General features: G+C 50.8%; 8 protein-coding genes across 8 annotated transcripts; 6 read left to right on the plus strand and 2 right to left on the minus strand.

Annotated features, from left to right (window-relative positions):
* The first annotated feature begins 203 nt into the window (after window positions 1–203).
* Window positions 204–3225, plus strand: BO72DRAFT_487797 (uncharacterized protein). Its single transcript, XM_040947997.1, has 4 exons — window positions 204–1142; window positions 1198–1291; window positions 1355–2286; window positions 2371–3225. Exons 1-4 carry the CDS (start codon window positions 667–669, stop codon window positions 3071–3073), a joined length of 2205 nt encoding a protein of 734 aa, XP_040799082.1. The 5' UTR covers window positions 204–666; the 3' UTR covers window positions 3074–3225.
* Window positions 3207–6327, minus strand: BO72DRAFT_479101 (phosphatidylinositol 3-kinase VPS34). The gene is made up of 2 exons (XM_040947558.1): window positions 6229–6327; window positions 3207–6163 (listed from the first exon to the last, which is right to left on the minus strand). The coding sequence occupies exons 1-2, from the start codon at window positions 6285–6287 to the stop codon at window positions 3514–3516; spliced, it is 2709 nt and encodes a 902-aa protein (XP_040799083.1). The 5' UTR covers window positions 6288–6327; the 3' UTR covers window positions 3207–3513.
* Window positions 6328–6611: 284 nt separating this feature from the next.
* On the plus strand, window positions 6612–8527 carry BO72DRAFT_529695 (non-structural maintenance of chromosomes element 4 family protein). The gene is made up of 3 exons (XM_040950253.1): window positions 6612–7163; window positions 7225–8055; window positions 8112–8527. The coding sequence occupies exons 1-3, from the start codon at window positions 6857–6859 to the stop codon at window positions 8288–8290; spliced, it is 1317 nt and encodes a 438-aa protein (XP_040799084.1). The 5' UTR covers window positions 6612–6856; the 3' UTR covers window positions 8291–8527.
* Window positions 8528–9191: 664 nt separating this feature from the next.
* Window positions 9192–10650, plus strand: BO72DRAFT_450172 (uncharacterized protein). Its single transcript, XM_040945190.1, has 2 exons — window positions 9192–9388; window positions 9478–10650. The coding sequence occupies exons 1-2, from the start codon at window positions 9259–9261 to the stop codon at window positions 10164–10166; spliced, it is 819 nt and encodes a 272-aa protein (XP_040799085.1). The 5' UTR covers window positions 9192–9258; the 3' UTR covers window positions 10167–10650.
* A 553-nt stretch (window positions 10651–11203) lies between these two features.
* On the plus strand, window positions 11204–12826 carry BO72DRAFT_450173 (MARVEL domain-containing protein). Its single transcript, XM_040945191.1, has 5 exons — window positions 11204–11647; window positions 11722–11878; window positions 11950–12137; window positions 12194–12240; window positions 12297–12826. The coding sequence occupies exons 1-5, from the start codon at window positions 11585–11587 to the stop codon at window positions 12328–12330; spliced, it is 489 nt and encodes a 162-aa protein (XP_040799086.1). The 5' UTR covers window positions 11204–11584; the 3' UTR covers window positions 12331–12826.
* Window positions 12827–15919: 3093 nt separating this feature from the next.
* On the plus strand, window positions 15920–17273 carry BO72DRAFT_186619 (uncharacterized protein). Its single transcript, XM_040939505.1, has one exon. It carries the CDS (start codon window positions 16274–16276, stop codon window positions 17006–17008), a length of 735 nt encoding a protein of 244 aa, XP_040799087.1. The 5' UTR covers window positions 15920–16273; the 3' UTR covers window positions 17009–17273.
* BO72DRAFT_479104 (uncharacterized protein) lies at window positions 17108–19063 on the minus strand. The gene is made up of 7 exons (XM_040947559.1): window positions 18727–19063; window positions 18594–18669; window positions 18393–18544; window positions 17972–18333; window positions 17645–17920; window positions 17464–17574; window positions 17108–17409 (listed from the first exon to the last, which is right to left on the minus strand). The coding sequence occupies exons 1-7, from the start codon at window positions 18851–18853 to the stop codon at window positions 17215–17217; spliced, it is 1299 nt and encodes a 432-aa protein (XP_040799088.1). The 5' UTR covers window positions 18854–19063; the 3' UTR covers window positions 17108–17214.
* A 578-nt stretch (window positions 19064–19641) lies between these two features.
* Window positions 19642–21919, plus strand: BO72DRAFT_383219 (uncharacterized protein; the record flags this gene model as incomplete). The annotated part of the gene is made up of 2 exons (XM_040941505.1): window positions 19642–20046; window positions 20096–21919. The coding sequence occupies 2 exons, from the start codon at window positions 19642–19644 to the stop codon at window positions 21917–21919; spliced, it is 2229 nt and encodes a 742-aa protein (XP_040799089.1).
* Between the last annotated feature and the right edge of the window lie 442 nt (window positions 21920–22361).

Genomic DNA, 22361 nt, shown 5'->3' on the forward strand with positions numbered 1-22361 from the left:
TCACATAGAAACTGTTCTTGCTCATGATCAGAAAGACATGAGTGAGGTCAAGGTATGGACTGAATTGCGATGCTTGTTTTCAAATGCTTTCTTGGAAGAGCGGCAATTTCGTTCGGAGATGAGGGCGGTCAGGCAGGCGGTGTGGTGGGTATAGTTACGATTTCCATAACGGGATACCTTCATCGGACCTCGCGATGCGAGAGAGAAACTGCTCGTGGCTTGTTCTAGTCATGGCTGGTACCCAAGTGGAGCTCATTTCTATCATGTGGCACACGCTTTCTAATATACATCCAATGAAGCTGTTTGTGGGACCGTCAGCATCAGATTATTTGAGTTGAAGAACTCTTGGTACTTGATTGTTCGTCTGGACGGGTCTGGACCGACCACTGCTCATCGCCGCAGAACAGATGCAAATATCAATCTTGACCGAGGCGAAGGCTAGACCCGGTTTTCGAGCAGGAATGCGCCAAAATTAGAACCGTGGTGCAAGCACATTCTGGTACCGTCTATCGTCCACGAGTACTATTTACCGGGGGGATATGATACGTCATCTACCAAGCCCGGCCAAGGCGGGCAACAATCGGGGCCATATTATCTCCCCCACAATCGCATCTTATCGCGGACCCCTCCATAGACTTCTATCCCGACAAGGTCATTAATCACAGGATGACTCTGATCTCTGCCTTTCGTCCACCATCTACTCGGGTCTCGTCCTTGCGACTGAGGTCCCGCAAGCAGCGGAGATCGCCCAAGCGTAGTCCGCGTCGGCGCAGCCGCGAATTGCGACGGGATCGGCACGAGGATGAGGACGATGATAGCCACGATGAAGATGCGCACTCCATAATCACCCCATCTAAACATACTCCCAAAGCTATCCGGGTCTTGCGTGGGTCTGTGGCTGCTGGTGGTCCTTTGCGTCCCTTCCGCTTAGTCAAACAGGATATATTGAACCTGCGTCGCCGATATGTCTCAGATTGGAAGATCTTCAACCAGCTGATATTCGCCAGTGCCGTCTATGTCTTCTTCACTAATCTTCTTCCTGGGATCACTTTTGCCAGCGACCTGTACGTCTTAACTGGCCAGCATTGGGGAACGATTGAGGTGGTGTTCAGTACTGGCCTATGCAGCATAATCTTCTCTTTGTGTGTTCATACATCTAATTGCCTACGTTGGGCGCTGGCTTACAGTTGTTCATAGATTTTCCATCCAACCCTTGACCATCCTCGGGGTCACTGGGCCCTTTTCAGTGCTCGCAGAGAATATTTACAAACTCTGCGATGAGGTCTTCAAGGTGCGCAGCCCACGCAGCCCACTAGTGCAGGAGCGAAATCAAGGACTAATGGCATTCTAACAGATACCTTTCTTGCCTTTCATGGCCTGGTCACTAATACATGCTGGCTGGCTGCACTATGTCCTGGCAATCATAAATGCCCATGACTGGACAATGCGATATGTCACAACATTCGCGACGGAGATATTCTCCCTCCTCAACAGCATTATCTACTTCCACAAAGCAATTCAGGAGCTAGAACGAGCCCATGACAATCTGTCGTTCGCAGCTTTCCTGTACGCTGTCATTGGTGCCGTTGGAACAATGCTGTTGGCAATCTTTCTGTCGACCGCAGAGAGCTGGCGTCCTTTGTTTCACCGATACATCCGCATGGGCCTGACCGAGTATGCCGCTGCAATCTCCATCATCGTCTTTATCGGACTTCCCCACATCGGCGAGTTGGCTCATCTGGATAAGATGACCCTTCCCGTGAGCACCTCCTTCAAGCCCACGTCTCCAGATCGCAACCAATTCTTCGTCGAATTCTGGCACCTACCCGTGACATGGGTCTTCGCCGCCATCCTCCCTGGAGTCATCATCACCATCCTCTTTTTCTTTGACCACGAAGTCAGTTCTATCATCTGCACCATCGACCGCTATGGGACCCGCAAGCCCGGCGGTTTCGCGTGGGACATTATCCTCCTTGGTACCACCACAGCTCTCTGTGGGATTTTGGGGATTCCACCAGCCAACGGCCTCCTCCCGCAAGCGCCGCTCCACTCCGAATCCCTCATGCATACAGAGAAAGAGCAGCGCACCATCCTCGTCGACGGCGAGGAGAAGACCGAGACCTACGAGGTCAAACGCGTCTATGAGCAGCGATGGTCATCCTTTCTCCACGCCGCCGCCATCCTCCTCTTCGTCAGCCCACCTTTCATGAAAGTCCTTGGCTTGACCCCGACCAGCGTTCTAGCCGGTCTGTTCATGTTCATGGGCGAGCAAAGTCTCTCAGTGAAGTAAGCCTACACCAACTCTCCCCTTCACCCCAATCTCAACCCCTAGAAATTGTTATTAGCTGACCCACTAAATCTACTAACTAGTCCAATCCTCTATCGAACATTCTACCTCCTCACCCCACCCTCCGAACTTCCCCCCCTCCCTGCCTCCCTCGCCACAACGGCTTCCACCACAAACACCCAGACCAGCAATCACCCTGAACCAACCACTCAAGAAGAAGATGCCCTCAATACCCCCTCCTACATCCCCATCCACCTCTATACCCTGCTCCAAATCATCATCACCGTCGCCATCTTCATCCTCACGCTCACGCGCGGCGCCCCCGCCTTCCCCGTGCTGATCGTCCTCCTCGTCCCCTTCCGCCTCCTGATCATGAAGCGATGGTGGCCCCGCGAGGTCCTTCGCTTCGTGGACGCGTGGGCATGCAAGGAGGGGACACCGGAGGACGACGAAGATGCTGAAGCTGAAGCGCAAGCGCAAGCGGGGAGGAAGGACAGGGCCCCGGGACAAGAGTCTTCGGGACCCGATGATGAGACCATTATACCTGCTGTGACGGAGGCGGGCCAGGGGTCTTCCGGGGTGAGTTCCGACAGTGGCGGTCTTTTTGTGGAGGGGAGGAGGTATACCAAGGATGGCGGGGATCTAGGGAGTCGGTCGTCGCACTTGAAGGAGGGGTTCGAGGAATTAGATCCTCGGGAGCTCGATGAGGAAGGGCGGGAGTGGCTTGAGCTCGAGGGTTGGGGGCGGCGGCCGGATGAGGAGGAGGGGGAGCGGAGGCGGGGTTGATCTGTTGAGTTAGGGGTTTCTAGATATTAGAAGCGTGCTCTAGGTGAAGAAACTTTCTTGCGCGGGAGTATCTTAATGGTTGTGATATTCTACGACGTCACTTCGGATTAGATACAGCAAAAAAAAGCAATGTCCAGGTGAATAGACTTGTGTCTATCTATGTGATTATGATTCCAGGAGCACGGTAAGGATTCTTGTCTCTCTGTGAAAATCGTGAAAAGGCGAAACTGAACAGAGGGTATTGACCGCCCGTTGTTTCATGTCTATGTAGAGGCATTTGAAGGATAGGGAAAGCAAGGGGGAAAAAAGTAAATCTGCGCCCATCCGTCCCATCTGGAGAGCGCCTGACTCCTACATGCCTATTCTAAGAATTGCCCAATGACTCGGAACATTTGTAAACATCGCTATAGAAAGAATCCATCAATAAAAAAGGAGCCGAATCAAGCCCTCCACCCCTGCACAAACTCATGCAACCGATCGATGACCACCCCGAAGATGGCGTTCACGCTGTCCCCGATGAGCTGCTCGAAGTGCCGGATGGCCTCTTCCTCGGTCATTTCCAGGTGAAAACGCTCCTTGACCTTGAGGACGGCCTTGTCCGGCTCGACGCGGATGTCCGGGATGTTGGCGTCGACCATCAGACTGAACAGGTTCAGGATCAGGTTGGCGGACTTGCGGAGCGTGGTGTAGGCGGTGAAGCAGTACTGCTTGAACTGGAGGTACAGGGGGGAGGTGGTGCCGCCCATGCCCTCGACCATCTCCTTGCAGAGCTTCATCATCGGGGCGAACGGTTTGGGGTCGCGGCCGAGGATGAAGCCGAAGTCGGCGTGGAAGAAGTGGCCGTCCGGGGTGAGGAGCAGGTTCTCCAGGTGGCGGTCGCCGACGCCGAGGAGGTAGGTGATGACGCAGTACCCCGCGCAGGACTTGATGTAGGTGTCCATGGTCTCCTTGCGGACGCCGAGGGGCTCGGTGTCGTCCGGGTTGTTCTCCTTGAGGTAGGCGAGCACGGATTTGTATTTGGCCGAAATGGCGGATAGGGAGGCCGAGGGGATGAACTGCACGGCGCCCGCGGTGGCGTTGGTGGCTAGGATGCGGTAGGGGGTGAGTTTGAGGTCGAGGTTCTCTTTCTGGAGGAGGCGGTCCATGAGGATGATGATCTGAATGACCAGCTGGTCTTGTCGGAGGTCGTCGCCGACCTTGAACAATATAGGGTATTTGCGGCCGTCCGCGGTCTTGAAGACAATCTGCAGCGGCGAGAGGGAGGATTTGAAGACGTTGGCTTCGTCCGGGTGGCAGCCGGTCACCATGATCTCCGGGTCTAGGGGCAGTGGCAATGGGGGATCGATCTGGAGCAGTTCGTGTTTCGGGTCTTTGAGGAATTTCTTTAGCTTCTCGATTTTGAGGATGCGGTTATCGCGGGAGAAGCGGACGTCTTTCGCGATCTTGGTGAGTATGACCACGAGCTCGCCCTGCCGTAGCAGTGTCTTACGATGCTCCGGTTGTATCTGCTCCAATTCTGTCATGAAATAATATTCCACCCTCGCGAAGAGTCTGCGTTGCGCGGACAATGTACCCGGCCCAGTGTCGTCGCATTCGACCATCAGGTACCAGTGTAGATAGCTGCCTAATTTGAAATTGTTTGCGGCGCGCGTGACGAGGAAGTTAGCTAGCGACGAGTCATGAGCAGCGTCCCCTGCGGCGCCCTCTGGATTTTCTTCGTATTTGAGTGCCTGCACTAGTTGCAGCAGATAGAGTAGCAGTTCCTCGTCGTCAGATTTGCGGAGTCTCTCCACCGCATATGAACGGACCGCGGCGTTGTCAAAAGTCGGCCCTAGTAGTTCGAGTGCGTCGTCCACATCGATTTCCGTCCATTTCGGCAGAATTTCCACTGCCTGATGTGCTTCGCCAACGTCACGCCAGTTTACAGACTTGACAAACTTAGTGAGGGCCCTCTTTTCGCGCGTCAGGTAGTATCTAAAACGCCATACAAGGTCCTTCTCCTCTGCTGTTAAATCCTGAGTGGGCTCGTATGATAGAATCACATTGAGTTCGTCGCGAATCTTAGGGTTTGGCTTCAAATCCCGATCCATAATGCCCGTACGGGTGCTCCGAATCAGTCTTCGGTGCTTGTCCTCACATGGATTTCCTGTCTGTCCGACTTCGGGGTCGTATATCCTGATCACACCACTGCCATCGGCACCCTCAATACCGGGGCCAAATCGGACTTCTGGAAGGGGTTTGAGCGGAGCACTCGTGTTCATGGGCGCATTTGGGGGATATGTCGAGATTGGCGGGGCGGGATACTCGTGGTCAGCCCAAACGATGGGATGGTCGAATCGGGGAAATTCGACGTAGAGGGTAAAATTCTCATCGTCCACCTTATCTTCGTCGGAATCGTCACCATCCTCTATCCGGCCGTCGGAGCTTTTGTGTTTGATGGCCTTCATGCGTATGGCCCGTTTCCTCGCGGCCTCCTCAGCATTGAGCTTCAATCTCTCCAATTGTCGGAAGACCATCTGGTCCATCCAGTCGATACGCGGCAGCTCCCCCATCTCATGCTTCTTAATCAGCACCTCAACTCTTTCCAGCTCCATTTCTTCCAACGACGGACCCAGTGGGTCAGGAGCGTTTGCTTTCCGACGCTTGGGGGGTGGAGTAGATGGGGTGGTGGTCGAAGAGAACCCATCCGCAGCTCGATGCCGGTATATCTTGCATTTCTGCCTGCCCATCTTCAACTTCCCGTCCGCGTCGAAGAGTGGGATTGTTGTTCCACCGAATGGTACGTAATGGCCATGAGCTCCCTCGCCGCCGAACGGTGATAAGTCCCAGACCGTGATAGCTAACTGACTCTTCAGGGGAGCGTCTTTGATTGAGACGGGCATTTGCAGCCACTCATTCCATGACCTCGCGGATTTGAACGCCTTGTATTGGGTCTGTAGAGGTACTCCCAGCGGTTTGGATTCGGACCATAATTGCACGGTGACGAACAGATCCGAGTGAGGGTTTTGAGCGGAGCCAAGGTGACGGAGATCCGGCCGTTGGAGGAGGACGGAAAAGGAGATTTCCTTCTGCTTTCCCTCTAGAGAGCCACTTGAAAGTTGGAGTTTATTAGCGGATCACAGCGGCCAGGTATCGGACAGGCAGTGCCCACTTACACCTTGACGTGGATGGGAAAGTCCACCTGGGTGGAGACGGCGAAGGTAAAGGCCTCCATCCTGAGAGTTCGGATACTCAGAAGCCAGACAGTATCAAGTCAATTCACCCGCCAGTAATCGTCATGGTGAGCTTGTTACTATCTCACGATGATGATAGGTGTGGTGCTGTATGCGGTAACTTATCGGGGGGAAAGTTGAATTGTTGGAGACATTCATCATTCCCGCAGCTCCGAACAGATGAGGCGATGATAGGCTGGGACGGCCCACAGTTACTTGTGGGCTGCCGGGACTGACGCGGGGGTCACATGATTAACGCGCTCGGCGCGTGCACCACAACGGATTAGTTTAGATAAGGCTCATGGGAAGATTAATGAGAACGAATATTTGCATCTAAAAGTGTATCGAAGCCTGGATAGTTGACTTTGCACGAAAGGTGGTGCTACGATCTCACCTGGCGCCAACTGAAACCTAGACACCCTTAGTCCTTTGTTTTCTTTCCTCATTTCCTTCCTGCGCCTTGATCCTCCCCTCCCACCAACTACTCAGTAGGCTGACTGGCGGCTGCTCGCGTTTCTTTGTCTTCCCCTCAGCGCGCCTCGTTTGTCGCATAGTCTCTGCCCTCCAAGAGATGGCACGACGTCCTTCTCCCACCCGAACCTCAACTCAGGCAGTTTCACCTGGACCATCCTCCGACAAGGAAAACCATTCAACATCAAAAGGTAACAGCAAGCGTGTTCAAATCCAAGCCATGCCCAGCAGCGCCTCGAGGAAGCGGCAGCGACTGTCCACACGGGGCACCAACTCACAGGGAAGCCAGTCTCAAGGATCGCGATCGCAGCCCGCCCGCGATAAGGACTATTACGACCCGGATCAAGATGAAGCCGAACGACGGAGAATCAGAAAGGGCCTGAGAGACCTGACGCGGGACCTCAACGGTGGGCTACTCCTCCATCATCAATTTGGAATTGCTTTTTCTCTAACGTATACCCGCTGCAGACTCCCGCAGTGAGTTTATGCGGGCTGGAAACAGTGGTATTAAGTCCACGATAGAAAAGGCCAACGAGTTGTTTCAGGGCGTCAAGCAAACCTCGGATGCAACCATCGACTCTCGGCTATTGGTCAGCGCGGCGGACCTAGGATACAAGAAGACCGCACAATTAGTTCTGGGCGACGCCAGTGCAGGCATTGACGTCGACGAATTTGTCTCCAAGTGTATCACTTTCATGCGCCAGGCCCCCGCAGACTCTCAAAGCACGGTTCCCAGCAGCACCCAACGTCGCCGCGCTGCCCGACCAGCAGATGATGAGGGCGAAGATAATGGAGATGCCTTGAACTGGGACTGGCTGGGGCGGGCTGCGTCCTTCTGCAGCAATGCCCGGCCCTCGGTCCCTGGATTCCTTCTGGGCCCGCTCTCGGTACAGAAACGAACCCGTCAGCAGGCCGTTCGGAGGGTCAGGGAACGGATTGACCCCAGTCGGGCGGTCGCGCCGCAGGATCTCCAAGACAAAGACCTTGACCGGCAGGAAACGTCTAATTTGACCACCATGTGTGGCAGTATCAATGGTCTACTGGCGAAGACACAAAACCATGGCCAAGACACTGTCGAAAGGCAGCTGTCGGCGCTCCAAGCGGAGCCTTCCGATGAGCAGCTGCAGAAAGTGATGGCGGAGAACAATGTAGCTGATGATGGTGGTGTCCCGCTGTTCCGCTTCTGCATCAACCCGAGGTCCTTTGGACAGAGCGTGGAGAACCTGTTTTACGTGAGTTTCCTGGTTCGTGATGGGTTAATTGGTATCTCGGTGGACAGTAGAGGATTGCCGACGTTACGTAAGTTTGCTACCTGACCCATCTGCAGATTCCGGTATTGACCTTGCATGTTCTAGACGCTGCGAAGCCTCATGCACCCAGCGAAGCTCTGAAGAAGGGAGTCCAGAAGCACCAGGCTATCTTCACTCTGGACTTTGAAACCTGGCAGGATCTGATCGAGGCCTATGGGATTGATGAATGTATCATTCCTCATCGCGCGGAAGAAGCCCAGCCAACGGCGCAGACCTGGCGATGATCGTGTTTCGAACGCCTGGGGCCGACTGGCCTGTGATGATGACTTTTTCTTAGCTATGTAGCAGGCGTATGGTCGCGTTTCATGCAGGTGAGGATACCCATTTGTTGACAAGGAAATTTGGCCGCGATTTCGATGTCATGTTTTGTACATTCTCGGGGGCTTTATTCGATGTAGATATTTCCCATCCGTATCTAAAAGGGTATTTACGAATCTGAGTAATTACAGACACAATAGCACCCATAGCAAGGAGCATTGTGAATGGCAGGACTTTATTATTCAAGAGGTCGAGCCCCTGAATGTTATGTAGAAACCGCCAAAGAAGCGAGACAGGATGCAGCTAGGTCAACCTTAATCGCAGCATCTCCACCTACAACTGCACAGAGCCAGGCCCTTGCCGAATAAACGAGTACCATGCCATGTGGTTGGCGCCTGTTTGATGTGATGCTTAGTAATTGACGACGCCTAGCCGTCGATGTTTTGTAATTGAATAAGTCTAGCCGTTGGAGCTTGCTAATCAAATAATTATAGCTGTCAATGTTTGGTTTAGCGATATACCAAGGCTAGCTGTAAATAATTTGGAATTCCATAATTCATGCTGTCAATGTTTAGCAATTAAGTCAGTCTAGCCCCGGCCCATGGTGGCAGTGGCAGTTGGCCGATTGCGGCCGGGCTGGCAATGACGTCACAGCACTTGCAATCACGAGCATGCGCCCGCCGTTTCATCAAAGGAAAAGCTGATCTAGTTTTAGCAGCTGCGTTGTCAGGCATCCTCCCTGCAAGCCTTTTCACGATCTGCCCACCCCTTTTCTGTGCCCTCGTGCGAAAGACCCGTGGAAAATTTACTCTATTTATTCTCCTTGGGGTGGCAGTGGACGCGACCAAACCACTTCTGATTGAGATCTACGCCTCTCCAACCCTTTTTACAAGCACTTTACATTTTACCAGAGACGCTCTCGAAAGCTTGCAGCATGGCTCCTCTTTTCCCGAAGAACCCGGCCGATGTGATGGTCATTCGCAATGTGACTTCCAATGTAATCACTATGAGCTTGCCGTTTGCGCGGTTCGGTCACTTGAAGTTCGGAGGCCGCGGTACCTTGGGTGTGCATTCCTCTTATGATGTTGCAAGGGTCTTCAATACCTGGAGCCCGACACAGTGCTCGTGCTGACTCTGTATGAATGGAATCTAGTCAAGATGGCTTCCGGCTCTGTGGCCGTGTTCTCTCCGGTCAGTCTGACCCAAGAGGTTCGCGACACGGTCAACAGTCTCGGAGGCAGCGTCAAGTACATCGCCGCTCTGGATCTCGAGCACCATATCCACCTGACTGCGTGGAAAGAGGCCTATCCAGATGCCGAGATCATCGCTCCCGAGGGACTCTGGGAGAAGCGCCAATCCAACCCCAGGACCAAAGACACCACCCCCTTCCGTCATGTCTTCCGCAAGGAACTGGTCGGAACGCAGAAGATCTCGGAGGAGTTCGATGCAGAGTTCGAAACCGAATATGTCCACGCCCACCAGTCGCGAGAGCTGGTGTTCTTCCACAAGCCCTCCCGCACCCTCATCGAGGCCGACTTGCTCTTCAATCTCCCCGCGCGCGAACAGTACTCGAAGACCGGGGAGAGCGCCACGTCGGGCCTCTTGACGAAGATCATCAGTCCACTCTTGAACGCGAATGCGCCTGCCACCTGGCAGAAGAGATTTGTCTGGTATGCGCTGTCCAGCTCGGATCGTAAGGGCTTTACGGAGTCGATCCAGAGAATCGATAAGTGGGACTTCAACCGCTTGATCCCGTGTCATGGAGATGTGATCGAGAGTGGTGCCAAGGGAGTTTTCCGCACGGTCATGGAGTGGTTTTTGGAGGATCGGAAACGGACTTGATGACGACAAAAAAAGAGCCGAGTTTCATGCGACTTTTACTATCGATTATTAATCCCTTCGGCTGCGGATGTTCTTTATGTTCTGTGTTGGTTGCAAACGATATCCAATTGTTGTATAATCATAGTGCGGAGCCGCTTTGCGATCTGTTATTTAACGTTACTGCTGGCTAGCGCGTGTACTGTAATTGTTTTCTTGAATATAGGCAGGTTCAATAGTCTAATAGGCCAATTTCCAAAAAATCAGCCGGAGCCGATAATTGGTGAATTGGTTGTCATTGTTCTCGATTCGCGGGAAGTTCGAGCGGTGGGAGCTTTATTGACCGACGATCTGCGATAGTTTATTCTGGAGCCATGGTCGGCTCAAGGCACTTAGGATAAAGAGGACAATGGTGATTCTTCAGGTAGGGAACACTTAACAGCAGGTTTTAAGAAGTTACACCAATTTGCAGATGCGAATCGGGGCTGCCACGAATTATACCATGACGTCATCGGTGCTGCCACAGCCCGTTCCCCCTTTTTCCTCATCACTGCGAGTATTATTACGTTTGTATCGGTGCTGTGCTGCTGGTCTGCATGAACATGAGAGGAAATAACCTACTCAGACTCAAACAGTTTTTCAACGATCGCCCTAGAGGTGGGAACGCTACCGCAGGCCTTCCTCGGGTCAAGTGGATACGAGAAAGGGATAACATGCATCCAAGGTGGGGAAATCCTTCAGCCTTAAGTGGGCTCTGTTCGGCTGCCAGAATCCCCTTGCTGCAGAGGGTGTGGCTTGGAATGTGAATGTGATGATGCTGATGTTGTATCAAGCTGCTGTATTGTAAACTCGGCTGCCTGGCAATCTTTTTTTTCATTTAGGAAGGCGTGTGCGAATGTTCTGGATTATAATACCCTGTAGCCAGGGGATTAGAGTAGTGTACATGCAGTACATCGGTGGTCATATTGTCAATGGTAGCTTTCCAGGTACCCTACTTGTAGCTTTCCCGAGGATTGGTTAGGAGTCAAGCCACTCAAACTCACCTGATGGGCGATCAATCAATTTCCTTCCCGCCCTTTTGCTTCCCGCCCTATTTCTTGGGGCTTGGGCAGACGATGTCATGTTATTCGCAATTGCTTGAATTGAATACTGGCTACGTACGATGACGTTCGAGTCGATGTGCTGTGTGAGGGAAATAGACTCATTGAGGGTCTGAAACATACCTATATAACCCCCGAGTCCGCTTCACCTTTACTTCCCTCCATCGTTCCTTCTATCTGCAGGATAGTTCGCTTACCACTCACTTCCTCTATCTTCCTCTACTCTAATCTTACAGTCACTGTACTGTTCAAGTCAACAAGCCTGCGTTTTCGCCCGCGCTAATCTCGACCTGCAGCACACTCTACCTCACACTACTGTAACCGAGTTACCAGGGACTCATCATGCCCGTCATCTCACGTCTCATTTCCATCGTCTTCCGTGTGGTGGAAGTCATTTGCGCTGCAGTATGTGCGACCCCTGATCAACTGCATGCCTGCCCCCCACCCCCAAACAGAAGCTAACGAGTCATGATTCATAGGTGTTTGCCGGTATCATCGGACACTACCTGCACCAGTATGATGGCGATGCCTGGCCGGTCGCCAGGTGGATCTATACCGAAGTCATAGCCGGCTTGTCGATACTGCTGGGCCTGATATGGCTGATCCCGTTCTCATCGGGCTTCTTCTCGTGGCCATGTACGTGTTGTGCCGCCTCCTTGCGTCCCTCAATCTTAGCGTTGCGTATCACTTATACTGACGTTACACAGTCGATGTCATCATCTCCTTCGCCTGGTTCGCTGCGTTCGGAATATTGGTCGATGCAATTCACAAGCTGAACTGCGGATCTATCTGGTACTGGGGCGGCATCATCCACAACAACTCGTGTGGCCGGTGGAAGGCGGCCGAAGCGTTCAGTTTCATCTCTGCCATCGTCTGGCTGGCGTCGGCGCTTCTGGTATGATTTCGTGACCCCAATTCAAGTCTATAGTCCAATACTGACATGTCTTGCAGGGCATCTGGTTTACCTTCCGTGTCCGTGACTCGTCTGCTCCCCGAAAGTAGGTGCCCTGACCCTTTGTGTGGTTTTGTGTGACACATTATTGACATAAAACAGCAACCGTCGCCGCTTTGGCCGCTCTGCTGTCTAGATGGACAGTTAGTTGACCGCGCTGTTCATCTGTGCGACCAGACGGACTAATCCTTCCATGCTTGTCGTGCACTAATCATGCACGATGTCGTCGATCAATGTTCACCCATTATGATGTGGCACGCATTGTCACGGCACGACTTAATGAGATTTCTTTTAACTAAAATTCTGATACCCGGTTGGCGTGCTAATGCTTGATGAAGGGATGCTGATATGGCCTTCGTTGTTTGCTTTGTGATTTGCTATGATATTGTTCTAATATGATGCTATTTCTCAACTGAAGGAATGTCTATGCTGTAGGGATAGGTTTCACCTAGAGAGGTGTTTCACATTTTGATCCTGGGGTCCGAGGTTCAGTGTCAGCAGGATTCTCCTCACCGACCGAGTCGCAGACTGCTGTTTAAGATTATAAAATATGGTAAGATTCAAAATAGGCATGTTGTGTTCTTAAAGGGATAGAGAATTATCTGAATGTATAGAAGCTGCTAGTCAAAATTAATGCTGGACAGGAGATAGGAATATTTCAATCAGTCAGATATCTTGTTCAACTTCCCACATAATGATCCAGAGTATAAAGCAACTTGTGCGCGTGGCTGAGTAATCTGGCCACGTGATGCAGCGCGACATGTTGATTATCTCAGATAGTTCCAACCACCAAGAAATATCGAGATACGCTCCAGCACCTTACCTCTGAGGCTTCAAATTGTTGACACAGCTGTCGAATTTTCTTCTTACATGTTCATTTGCGCACATCTTTTCGGAAAATTACACCCCTTCGACGTGGGGGTGATGAAGTCATGTGACCTCAAAAGAATGGTAAGTCGGTGGGATGCCGAATATCGGATAGCTTCTGGGCCATGGAATTTACACAAGGACGCTATATAAATCAAGGTCTACACTTTGGTACTCCCAACTCTGGGTATATATGTATAGGGACTGCGATAATATATCATCTTCAACAAAGTAGGTTAAACGGAAAGAATTGCAAGACAGCGAAAAGCCATTTTTTTCTCTCTCAAATAAGGCCAAATGTTGTGTGAGATCCAGTACGGGTGATGAAAGGTGAAAATGAACATAGGTTTAACTTGGTATATATTGTAAAAATGAGTTATGATTATGGTAAACAGGATATAGAAACAAGGGCAGATACTGTGGCATCTGACAAAACTCGGTTGATAGGATTGAAGCAAACTCTTGTAAGAACGTGTCAGCGATGAAAATTGGAATGGCGGGGTACTAGGTGGGGTTGTTTGCCTTCTAGCGAATTTTGTAAAAATATAGGGAGGAAAGGATGTATTCGATTCATCTAGATCTCAAGAGGATGTTTGGTTGGCTGGTCGGAAGAGGTGGTGGTCAGGGACCACGCAGGAAGAAGAGGAGGGCAAAGGCCCAGCTGACCCTGGCTGGAGTGAGTCTCTCAGCAGATTTCAGGGTGAAGACAAAGCGGCGAGGGCGCTAAGTTCCAACGAATCAACAACAAAAAAAGCGGGTGAGCATGGATATCCAACAGGATGAATTCTGCTCGTGGTCAGCTACTTAATCGCCAAGGTACTTTTCTCTCAATGGGTCATTGAGGGGCGACGTCGAGGCTTGAGCCTCCGTGTGATTGAGGAGATTGAGAGCCTTGCCTGCAGTACGGCCAGGATGAAACCATGAAGCTACCCAATGACAACTCCCGAGATAAAAAGCAAGCACGGGGATATGCAATGATTCAAAGCGTCTTGCCAGTCAGGGCACCGCTATCTAATGTATGGCACCAAATTCCGCGTGCAGGTGTGCCCGACTTGTAAAAAGTGAACAGCACGGCGTCGCTGCCGAATCAGTCTCTGGAGTTTGGCCCACCTCCGGAGCGAATCTGCAGCCTCGCCTGCAAAAACGCAAGGTCTTCGGCTTCATTCAGACACACTGCAGTATTGGTGCATTAAACTAGTTCTAGTTCACAAGGATTGGTGGTTACGCTTTGGGATTTCGATTACTACGGTGTCAGAGTGAACTCCCTGAGCGTCCCCGATTCTCTAATTAAGCAAAGTTGCTGGAAGAATGCCGCAGCGCGGCTTTGGGTGTCCCAAATGAGACGAGTATACATCCACCACTCCGAATCGTGAGAATCTTATCCGGCTCCATGTGAGGGCCAACGCGCTCAAATTTCCAGCCGAGATGGGAAAACTGGGAATCTTATTGTGAACCCGTGTCGGAGCGGAATCAGGGTAGGAACCGGTAACCTGAGGTTAGGCTAGGCTAGAGTTCCAAAACAGGGATTCGGAATAGGGAACCTTAGGCTAGGCGGGGTTTAAGTGAAATGCATTCAGAAGGGCGAGCGACGAATCAACCACCCTGCATTGCCCAAGGCTGTCCGAGTTCGCCTGACATCCCATGGCAATCGCAAAGCCTTGCTCGGAATACAAGTCGTGGGACTGTATTATACCAGGGCGGTATGCGCGCTACTCTCCGTACTCTGTCAATAAAGACGTACATTAAGATAATTACGATGTTCTGCGGTTCTGTGCTTGGAATCATGGGACTTGATTGGATAGGCCCACTCGATGCCTCAGAGACAGTGTCTATCAGCTGACTTACTGAATCTTCTTCTGGGCAACATATGGAATACCCGTACACTTCTCTACATTCCTCCGTCATAGCTTGTCTTGCTCTCGGAGCATCTCTCTGCATGCCGGTTACCGTCTTAGGGCAAACCCAAGCCGCCCAAGCCTAATGAAGAGTCTGGCATCCCCGTAGCTGCACTTCATCACCCTTGCATGGTATCTACAGAAGCAAATTGAGTGACTGACTTATAATTCATGTCAAATAGGATACCTGGTTGTGTGATAGGTGGTCCGACCAGGCAGACTGACCGAATCAAAGATCAATCGGTCCCTCTTGCAATGCGGAGACGGTGTTGTTTTCACAATAAGCAATTTAAATTCTGATTGAGATATATCCCATCTGAGCCATGTTCACTTGTATCTCATGGTAGTCTCGCAGAGCTAACGACACTTGACTTGAGTTTTGCCCCGCGATGTTTTCGTAGCTCTATGACCTAGTTCACGGGGTCTCTTTACCCTTCCCAGGGACATAGCTTCCTCCATGACTACCACGCTGGATGGGAAAGGTCCTAGGTCGTTCAGAAACGCCGGAATGCTGAGACGATGATTCATTCGAATTGCCGGTGTTTTCACCGGTGCGGGACTGATATCGAGGCTGATATTTGGCGCTCACGGGGACGTATCCCCCTCCGTGCCGCTTAGGCTGAGGATCCTTCATGAACTTTTTTAGACAAGGAATGATGTGAAACTAGGCGAAAGACGGGCTTACCTGGTGTGAAGCCATTATAGTTAGCCAGATGAGATGTTGTAGGGATCAGTAGTAATGATTCTTAGACTGAGGGAGGAGGACGTAACTGAGAATAGACAGAGAAAGAAAAGGAGCAGGAAGACAAGATCTTAAGGCATCAGGCAGAGGATGGCGGCTGCTTGGTTGAAAATGGCAACCTTGGTCAGAAGGTCAGCCTCACACTAACGCCGGGCCAGCCATTCATACTGCAGCATTGTCAGCCTTGCGTCGTTCTTCCCTGAGACAAGGGAATCGAATATATTCAGTCGAATTCTCCTCTTCCAAATTATTTCGGTGGAGAGCTTAAACGGGTTGCTTCTCCTTAAAGCTCCATAAAACAGCGTGCACTTCTTCGGCCCCTCAGCCTTCCACACAATATGCTCGCGCGAAACATTGTCTCTTTGGTTCTTTCTATGATAGCTGGAATTGTTTCTCTGGGATCTCTTTTCGGTTCATGTCTGATGAGACGGCCAAAGCATAATCCAAAAGCAATACCGTTCAAATCGTTTTTCACCTTCCTTTTAAGTCAATTAATGTATCGACCCACGTGGTGAATTTCATATACCGGTCAGGAATGTCCTTGGCTGACAATCCATTCTAGATATACAGCATCTATGACATATTGGCAATACAGGATTTTTAGAGGAAAATCAGCAAGCAGCGCCATATTTTTCGTCACTCAAATCTGCGAATATGTGCAGAGTATCCTTATCCTGAGTATATTTCATCGGCTTATACATGCCTACAAGGCGCAGAATCGAAACGAGACCACAAAGACGATTCTTCCGTCAAAAGTACACGGCAGTACTTTGGTGCTCCTGATTTTTATTTCTACCGCGTATTTGACCACCCAGGCAATGTCAAGTTTTGGATCCGACGAAGACTATGATTGGAATTTGACTCAACGGCTCCAACTTGCGTGCGACGGCCTCATTTTAATCGCATCCCTAGATATCATGTTCAAAATATTCACAGTTATCCGCGAATCGAAAAACGCCAAATGTTCTTCTATGGTGCGTTGCTCTCCATGGCTTGCTAGTTGCATCGTTGAGGTGCTGATGCTGACGGACAAACAGAATGGAGCTCCCTCTCTCGCTGTTGGGGGGTTCTTCCTTTTTACCTACAGTCTATTTCTTCTCGTTATGGATAATATGAAATCAAGCACGCAGGAAAAAATCATATCGATCCAAGAAATAGTGACGGCTATCTGCACAATGGGGCAATGCATAGGCATTGTCCATTGTTGCATGCAGCAGCATAGATTAGGGGTCTATGGCCTACGCAGCCCATCCTCTGCGGACGATGAGCGAGCGCACATACTTACGGCCTCTAATGAGGGAATGCTCTAGGCAGAAGCTGTCTAGTTGTTCTGGTCTGTTTAATTTTGAATCTCATGTAGCAATAATGTGAAGGAATGTGAAGGTGTGGCAGTTGAGTTTATAACATTGCAGTAATCGAAGAGAATGATATCATGGGCTTGGTATTTTGATCCAGGAATTGACTGTGTTCCTATACATTGGTAGTTCGATTAAGAGAGCCTTCAGGTCAAACATGGCTATTGCGGACTCCATCTTCCCCTCCTCAAATTGAATGCATCGTACAATCCGGGCGGCAAGCCCTTAGTGAAAACACGCCATATGAGAAGAACCAGAAGGGTCAGCGGGATGGACACTACCCAGAAGATCCAGAAGCTTTGCGATGTACGGATGGTCACAGGGTCGAAATTGAAGAATTGATTTCCAAATATAGTCTAGAGGGTTAGCAATAAGTTTCCATAGCCACCAAAGGGAAAGATAGAGCTCACTGATACTGTCGACACCGGCAGAAATACAAGTGTGACGAACGCAATGGTGGCCATAGAACTGCTATCTGCCTGCATAATTCGATTGCCGTCTTGCGTGACGAGATGGAAGGACTACCGTGCGAAGTACGTATTAGTGTCTCCATGCGTCTTGTCGGTACTCATGGAAGAGGATAGAGCATACTAATGCAATGACGTTGTCCATCCGTTTCCCAAGACCCTTCAGACGCAGGCTAATGGACTGGAACTGAGTCTCCGCGTGCGTCAGCATTCCCTGTGCCATTTCAGTGGCATGGCGGTCCCCGTCGGGGACGTCCTCCAGGATTCGTTGATGGTGCCAGGATAACTTTTTCAAAGTAAGCATTGTAGCTTCGGCGCTCTCCTGGAGAAACAGGATATGCTTTGAAACATTGTGTAGCCCAGTGAAGGACTCCCGATCCTTCATCGTGGTCAAGGTGTTCTGGGAAGGTCAGCAACTACCCAGGTACACTTGGCGGGCGGCGCGGAATACCAGTTCGATCTGGCGAAAAACATCCATCACGTCCCAAACCGTATTGTCCATTTGCAAAGACAGCTCCTCTAAGATGATGGCAAAGAGACTGTACGGGTCACGGACGACGTTGGTTGGTATTGACGATGGTGAAATATCTTTGAGACGTTCCTTGAGAAATTTCGACGCTTCGAAACAGAGAAGTGTTACTTCTGGACCACCGTTCGAACTCACTGCCCATCGCAGAAAGTACCCTGACCGTATCCACGTCGAGTCGCCGTGCTGCATCTGTGGTGCTCCCGGCCTGGGATCGGATATCCGCGCGTTGCCAGGAGCATCATGAGTCACCGTGATGTTCTTGCACAAGTAGTGGAACCAGGAGCCTTAATATGAAGTGCAAGTTATTGATCAGCATACACATCGAAGATAGTACTTCACATACAATTATAGCCATTTATGGAGTTCAAAGCCCCGAACGAGTGCGTTACCGACCGCAATCTGCCCGCAAGGAATGCAGACGGCGCAGCATAGTGATCAAAGAGCCAGAGAAGTCCTTCAGCAGTGGCACTGCTTGGCAAGTCCAGGGGCGAGAAGCTTTATGGTATATTAGTCGCAAGCGATCCCATTTAGTGGATGAACCAACATAATTCGCAGTACAGGCACAGGCAACTGCTCTAGTTCAGGCACGGTGACCTTTCGCGGAATCAATTGGTAACGACCTGAGGGGCCTGTTAGCTACAATCTGCTGATTGCGAATCTGGGACGATCTCTGTTACCATCAGGCGCCTGGACCCAATCTAGTACGTCCACTGTGAACGTGTGGGGGGTCAAAAGCGTGGGTTGGCCGAAAGCTTCGCGCTTGAAAGGATCCAAAAGCGACCGATCTTGAAAGATAGAGGACATATTGACTGCTTGATGTTGAATCCTCCCCGCGGTTAAGAGACGGTAACGAGGGGGACACCCACGCGCAACGGGGTCAGGATAGACCCGACCGGGGCTGAAGAAACAGTTCAGTGGGATTCAGAGAAATCAGGCTGACACTGTATAATCTTACTATAGGTACACATGATTGGTTACTATTTCTGGTAGTGAATCAGCTCTGCATGTGATGTGATGTCCTTTTTTAAACAGCATATATAAAAATATCCCTACAAAGTAGTTAAGATAATTGGCACTAGTTCAGAGAAACTGATCCAGGATCAGAATAAGTAGTCTGACACCGAGTATTATCACACATGATTAATGTTCTGATCCCAACGCACTAATCTCTGACCTCCTCACGGCTGAGACGTCACGAGGTGATTCTCAGCCTTGCGTCCTGGCTGACATAGCCGCCGCCTCCATGGTTCAGCTGAACCGCAGGCATACGGCTGATGACCATAATACTCTCCCTCTCCGAAGCTTTGGCACGAGTTTCTGGAAGGCTCCTATTCCATGTCCTCTCATTGTGATCAACTCTTCTTGCTACAGAAATGCAGTCTGATCTTGAACTTGGGCATATTCACGACCACGGCCCAGATGGAAGCAGCACAGTCTCCTTGGTAGTAAGGTTCACTTCGAACGTTCTGATGAATAGAAAGGAGGCAACTAACTATCCAACGCATAGAGTAGAAGTATTGCTACCGATTTCGAAAAGCCGGACCGGTTCGCAAAGGTCAGTTTACTCGCTCCCCATTGCGGGCATTATACTGATGTCGATAAAAAAGAGTCCTAGGTACTATGAGATATACCTGAACCCCAGCTATTATTCGGAGACATACCATGCGACCTATCTGCCAGGAAGAAAATACAAATCCATTACGAGATACCGTCACAAAGACAGCTTAGGGCGCGTGTGGATAGGCCGTGAAGATGACCGATACTTGAGTGCTACGGATGGGCGACTAGTAGAACTGGTAGTCCAAGCGTCCGAGGATATATGCCATGGCCCCGCCAACTCGACCTGGGCTCGGAAGAAAATTGAGGAGTCGACCCCAACAATACTTCGAATTGTGTACTCGCTTTTGGGACGACAGCTTCACAATAACCAGGACGCGCGGTCAAGGATTAACATGTGCTTGGAGTGGCTTCCGTCCTGTGTGACCATCGCTGGTCTGGTAAGACGGCTCTGAGCTCCATGTGCATGGCATAGCTGACATCATGTAGTTATTTCTCCCAACAGATCTTGGTGGAGAGTTGAGAAACAGTGGCCATTACGAACAGTTCAAGTATCACTACTGGGGCTATTCACTGGCCTCGGCCAATCTCCACGAGGTCGAGCCATCGAGCACGAACACTCTGCCGGGCCCTCGTCAATTTGCAAACGGGATATCAAAGCGGCCTCTACGTCCAAGACGGCTGTGCGTGCTTCAAGACGAGGGGGTAATTGCCATCGTCAACGTTGAGGAATGGGAGGCAGTGTATGGCAGCCTTGAGTATCTGTTCATATGTTATACCACTGAGCAGTACAGTCATGAGTCGAACGAAGACATGGATGAACTTCATCGCATTGCTCAAAATGCGACCCGGACGGCAGGGGTCGCGGCTTACTGGATCGCGTGCAGCTGCATGCCTAATGATGACGACCAATGTGAAGACGTCTACCGGATCAGCGACGTCGTCCGGGGTGCCCAAGCCTTGGTGGTGATTATTGGCCCCTCTCCAGGTCTCAGCCGAGACGAAGGTGAAATGCTTCGTCATTTGGGAAGTCGACTGTGGACCTTCCCTGAGGTCCTCCTGAGCCCATCGGGCCAACCGATCTCCATATACAGGCGTGACTGTCCCCCAGATTTTTTCCGGGTTCTGTCGAAGCGGAACTTTGCAATTGAAGCTTGGGGAGACGCCACTGTCTCAAGAGAACTTATTGATCATTATGAAGGTTCGATTATACTCAGTCCTCTCGAGCTGGTCTCCATCGCCTTGCAATGCTTTCCGAATCGCGAAACCACGACGTACTATAACGGAGACCTTTCGTACGCCTTGATGGGCTTGTTACGACGTCGTCCAAATGTCAATCCAAATGACTCGGCCTTTGAAGCCTTTTGTCGATTATCTTGGGCCAACGACAGCCATCGGCTGCTCGAGAGGCTGGTATGCATGCTACCCCGAGACATCGACCAGCCTTGGTATGAGATCAACGACTTCTGGGACAGTCATCTTTGGGACATCGAGCCTCTTTGCCAAGTGGTCGGCTTCGGTGGCAAGGACACTGTGATTATGAGTGGCGCTTTTGGTGCTACGATTCGTTGGACATCCTTCGAGCCGGTCAACATGTTGATGCGTAAGACGCCAACCCGTTCTGTAGCAAGATTTTTGCTTCGCAGCACTCCTGCTTGGATCGTTATAGGTGTGATATCGCTAGCAATCAGCCAGTCCAGAACAAAAGGACCCTACCTTGCAGTCACTGTGATCGGGTGGATATTCACAGGCCTGTACATTTTGGTCATGTTGGCGTCTCCGTACCTCATTTCCATTCTTTATGTTGGGAAGACATGGGCGTCACAGCCATGGCTTTTCGGATTTGAGGGCTACATGGAAATTGGTGAGATCGAGAAGCTGGTCTTCGGTATCAATCTTGGCCGCCTGAAGTGGAGTCCCTATTCCAGCGATCTCTCGCTGCATGTATCCCAGAATGGTGAGTGCGTGGGGAAAGATCCTACGAGCAGAGAATCCACCGCACAGTTTGTGTCCGCTGCCCAGACCTCGCGCTATGGAGAGCTCAAGCTCTTTACCCTGATTGATACAAATACCTTGACCGTCACCTTATTCCGGGCTCGCCGCCCGCCGGTGGCAATGCTGCTTTGCGGCAGCGAGGGTGGTATGCAGCGAGCGCTGCTTTGTTCTTACGATTGGAAATCCCAGACCCTCTATCGCGAGAATGTCCTGCGGGTGGACACGCTCGTCTTGGACAAGATGTCACGGGTGGATAGATTCCGGCTTGGTCTGAGCAGGCCTAGAGTGGAGACGGTAGGGATCGCTTGCCGAACGTGAAGTGATATTACATACGCGAGTCACAAATAATATGCATATTCAAAAAGAAGCAATTTTCGGCGGTATAAGGGACGTCAAGATAATAAATGTGACTCCGTAGTCCAGCTAACAAGACCTCTATGGCAGTCTTGCAGCAATTCATCAAGAAACCCATCGATCACTACACCCGCTACTCCATGGCCCATGCTTCGCTCATGCGGTCTACTTCTTGTACTTCTTCACCACCCGCTTGATGATAAAAAATGGATAGCAGGCAGTAGTAGAAATTGAAGTCAAACAAACATTCAGTGATGCACGAATGATGCCTAAGGATGCAAGGGATTCAATTCGTTGATATCACGACCATTATATAGGGAGTACGTGGGCAATCTATCGGTAGCCCGACAATGCTAGGGAGATTACCTGTGACATAGTTCTGAACTCTGAGTTTAACACAGCTCCA

The sequence above is a fragment of the Aspergillus fijiensis genome (assembly GCF_003184825.1).
Source record: "Aspergillus fijiensis CBS 313.89 unplaced genomic scaffold BO72scaffold_42, whole genome shotgun sequence".
NCBI classification, from domain to species: Eukaryota; Fungi; Ascomycota; class Eurotiomycetes; order Eurotiales; family Aspergillaceae; genus Aspergillus; species Aspergillus fijiensis.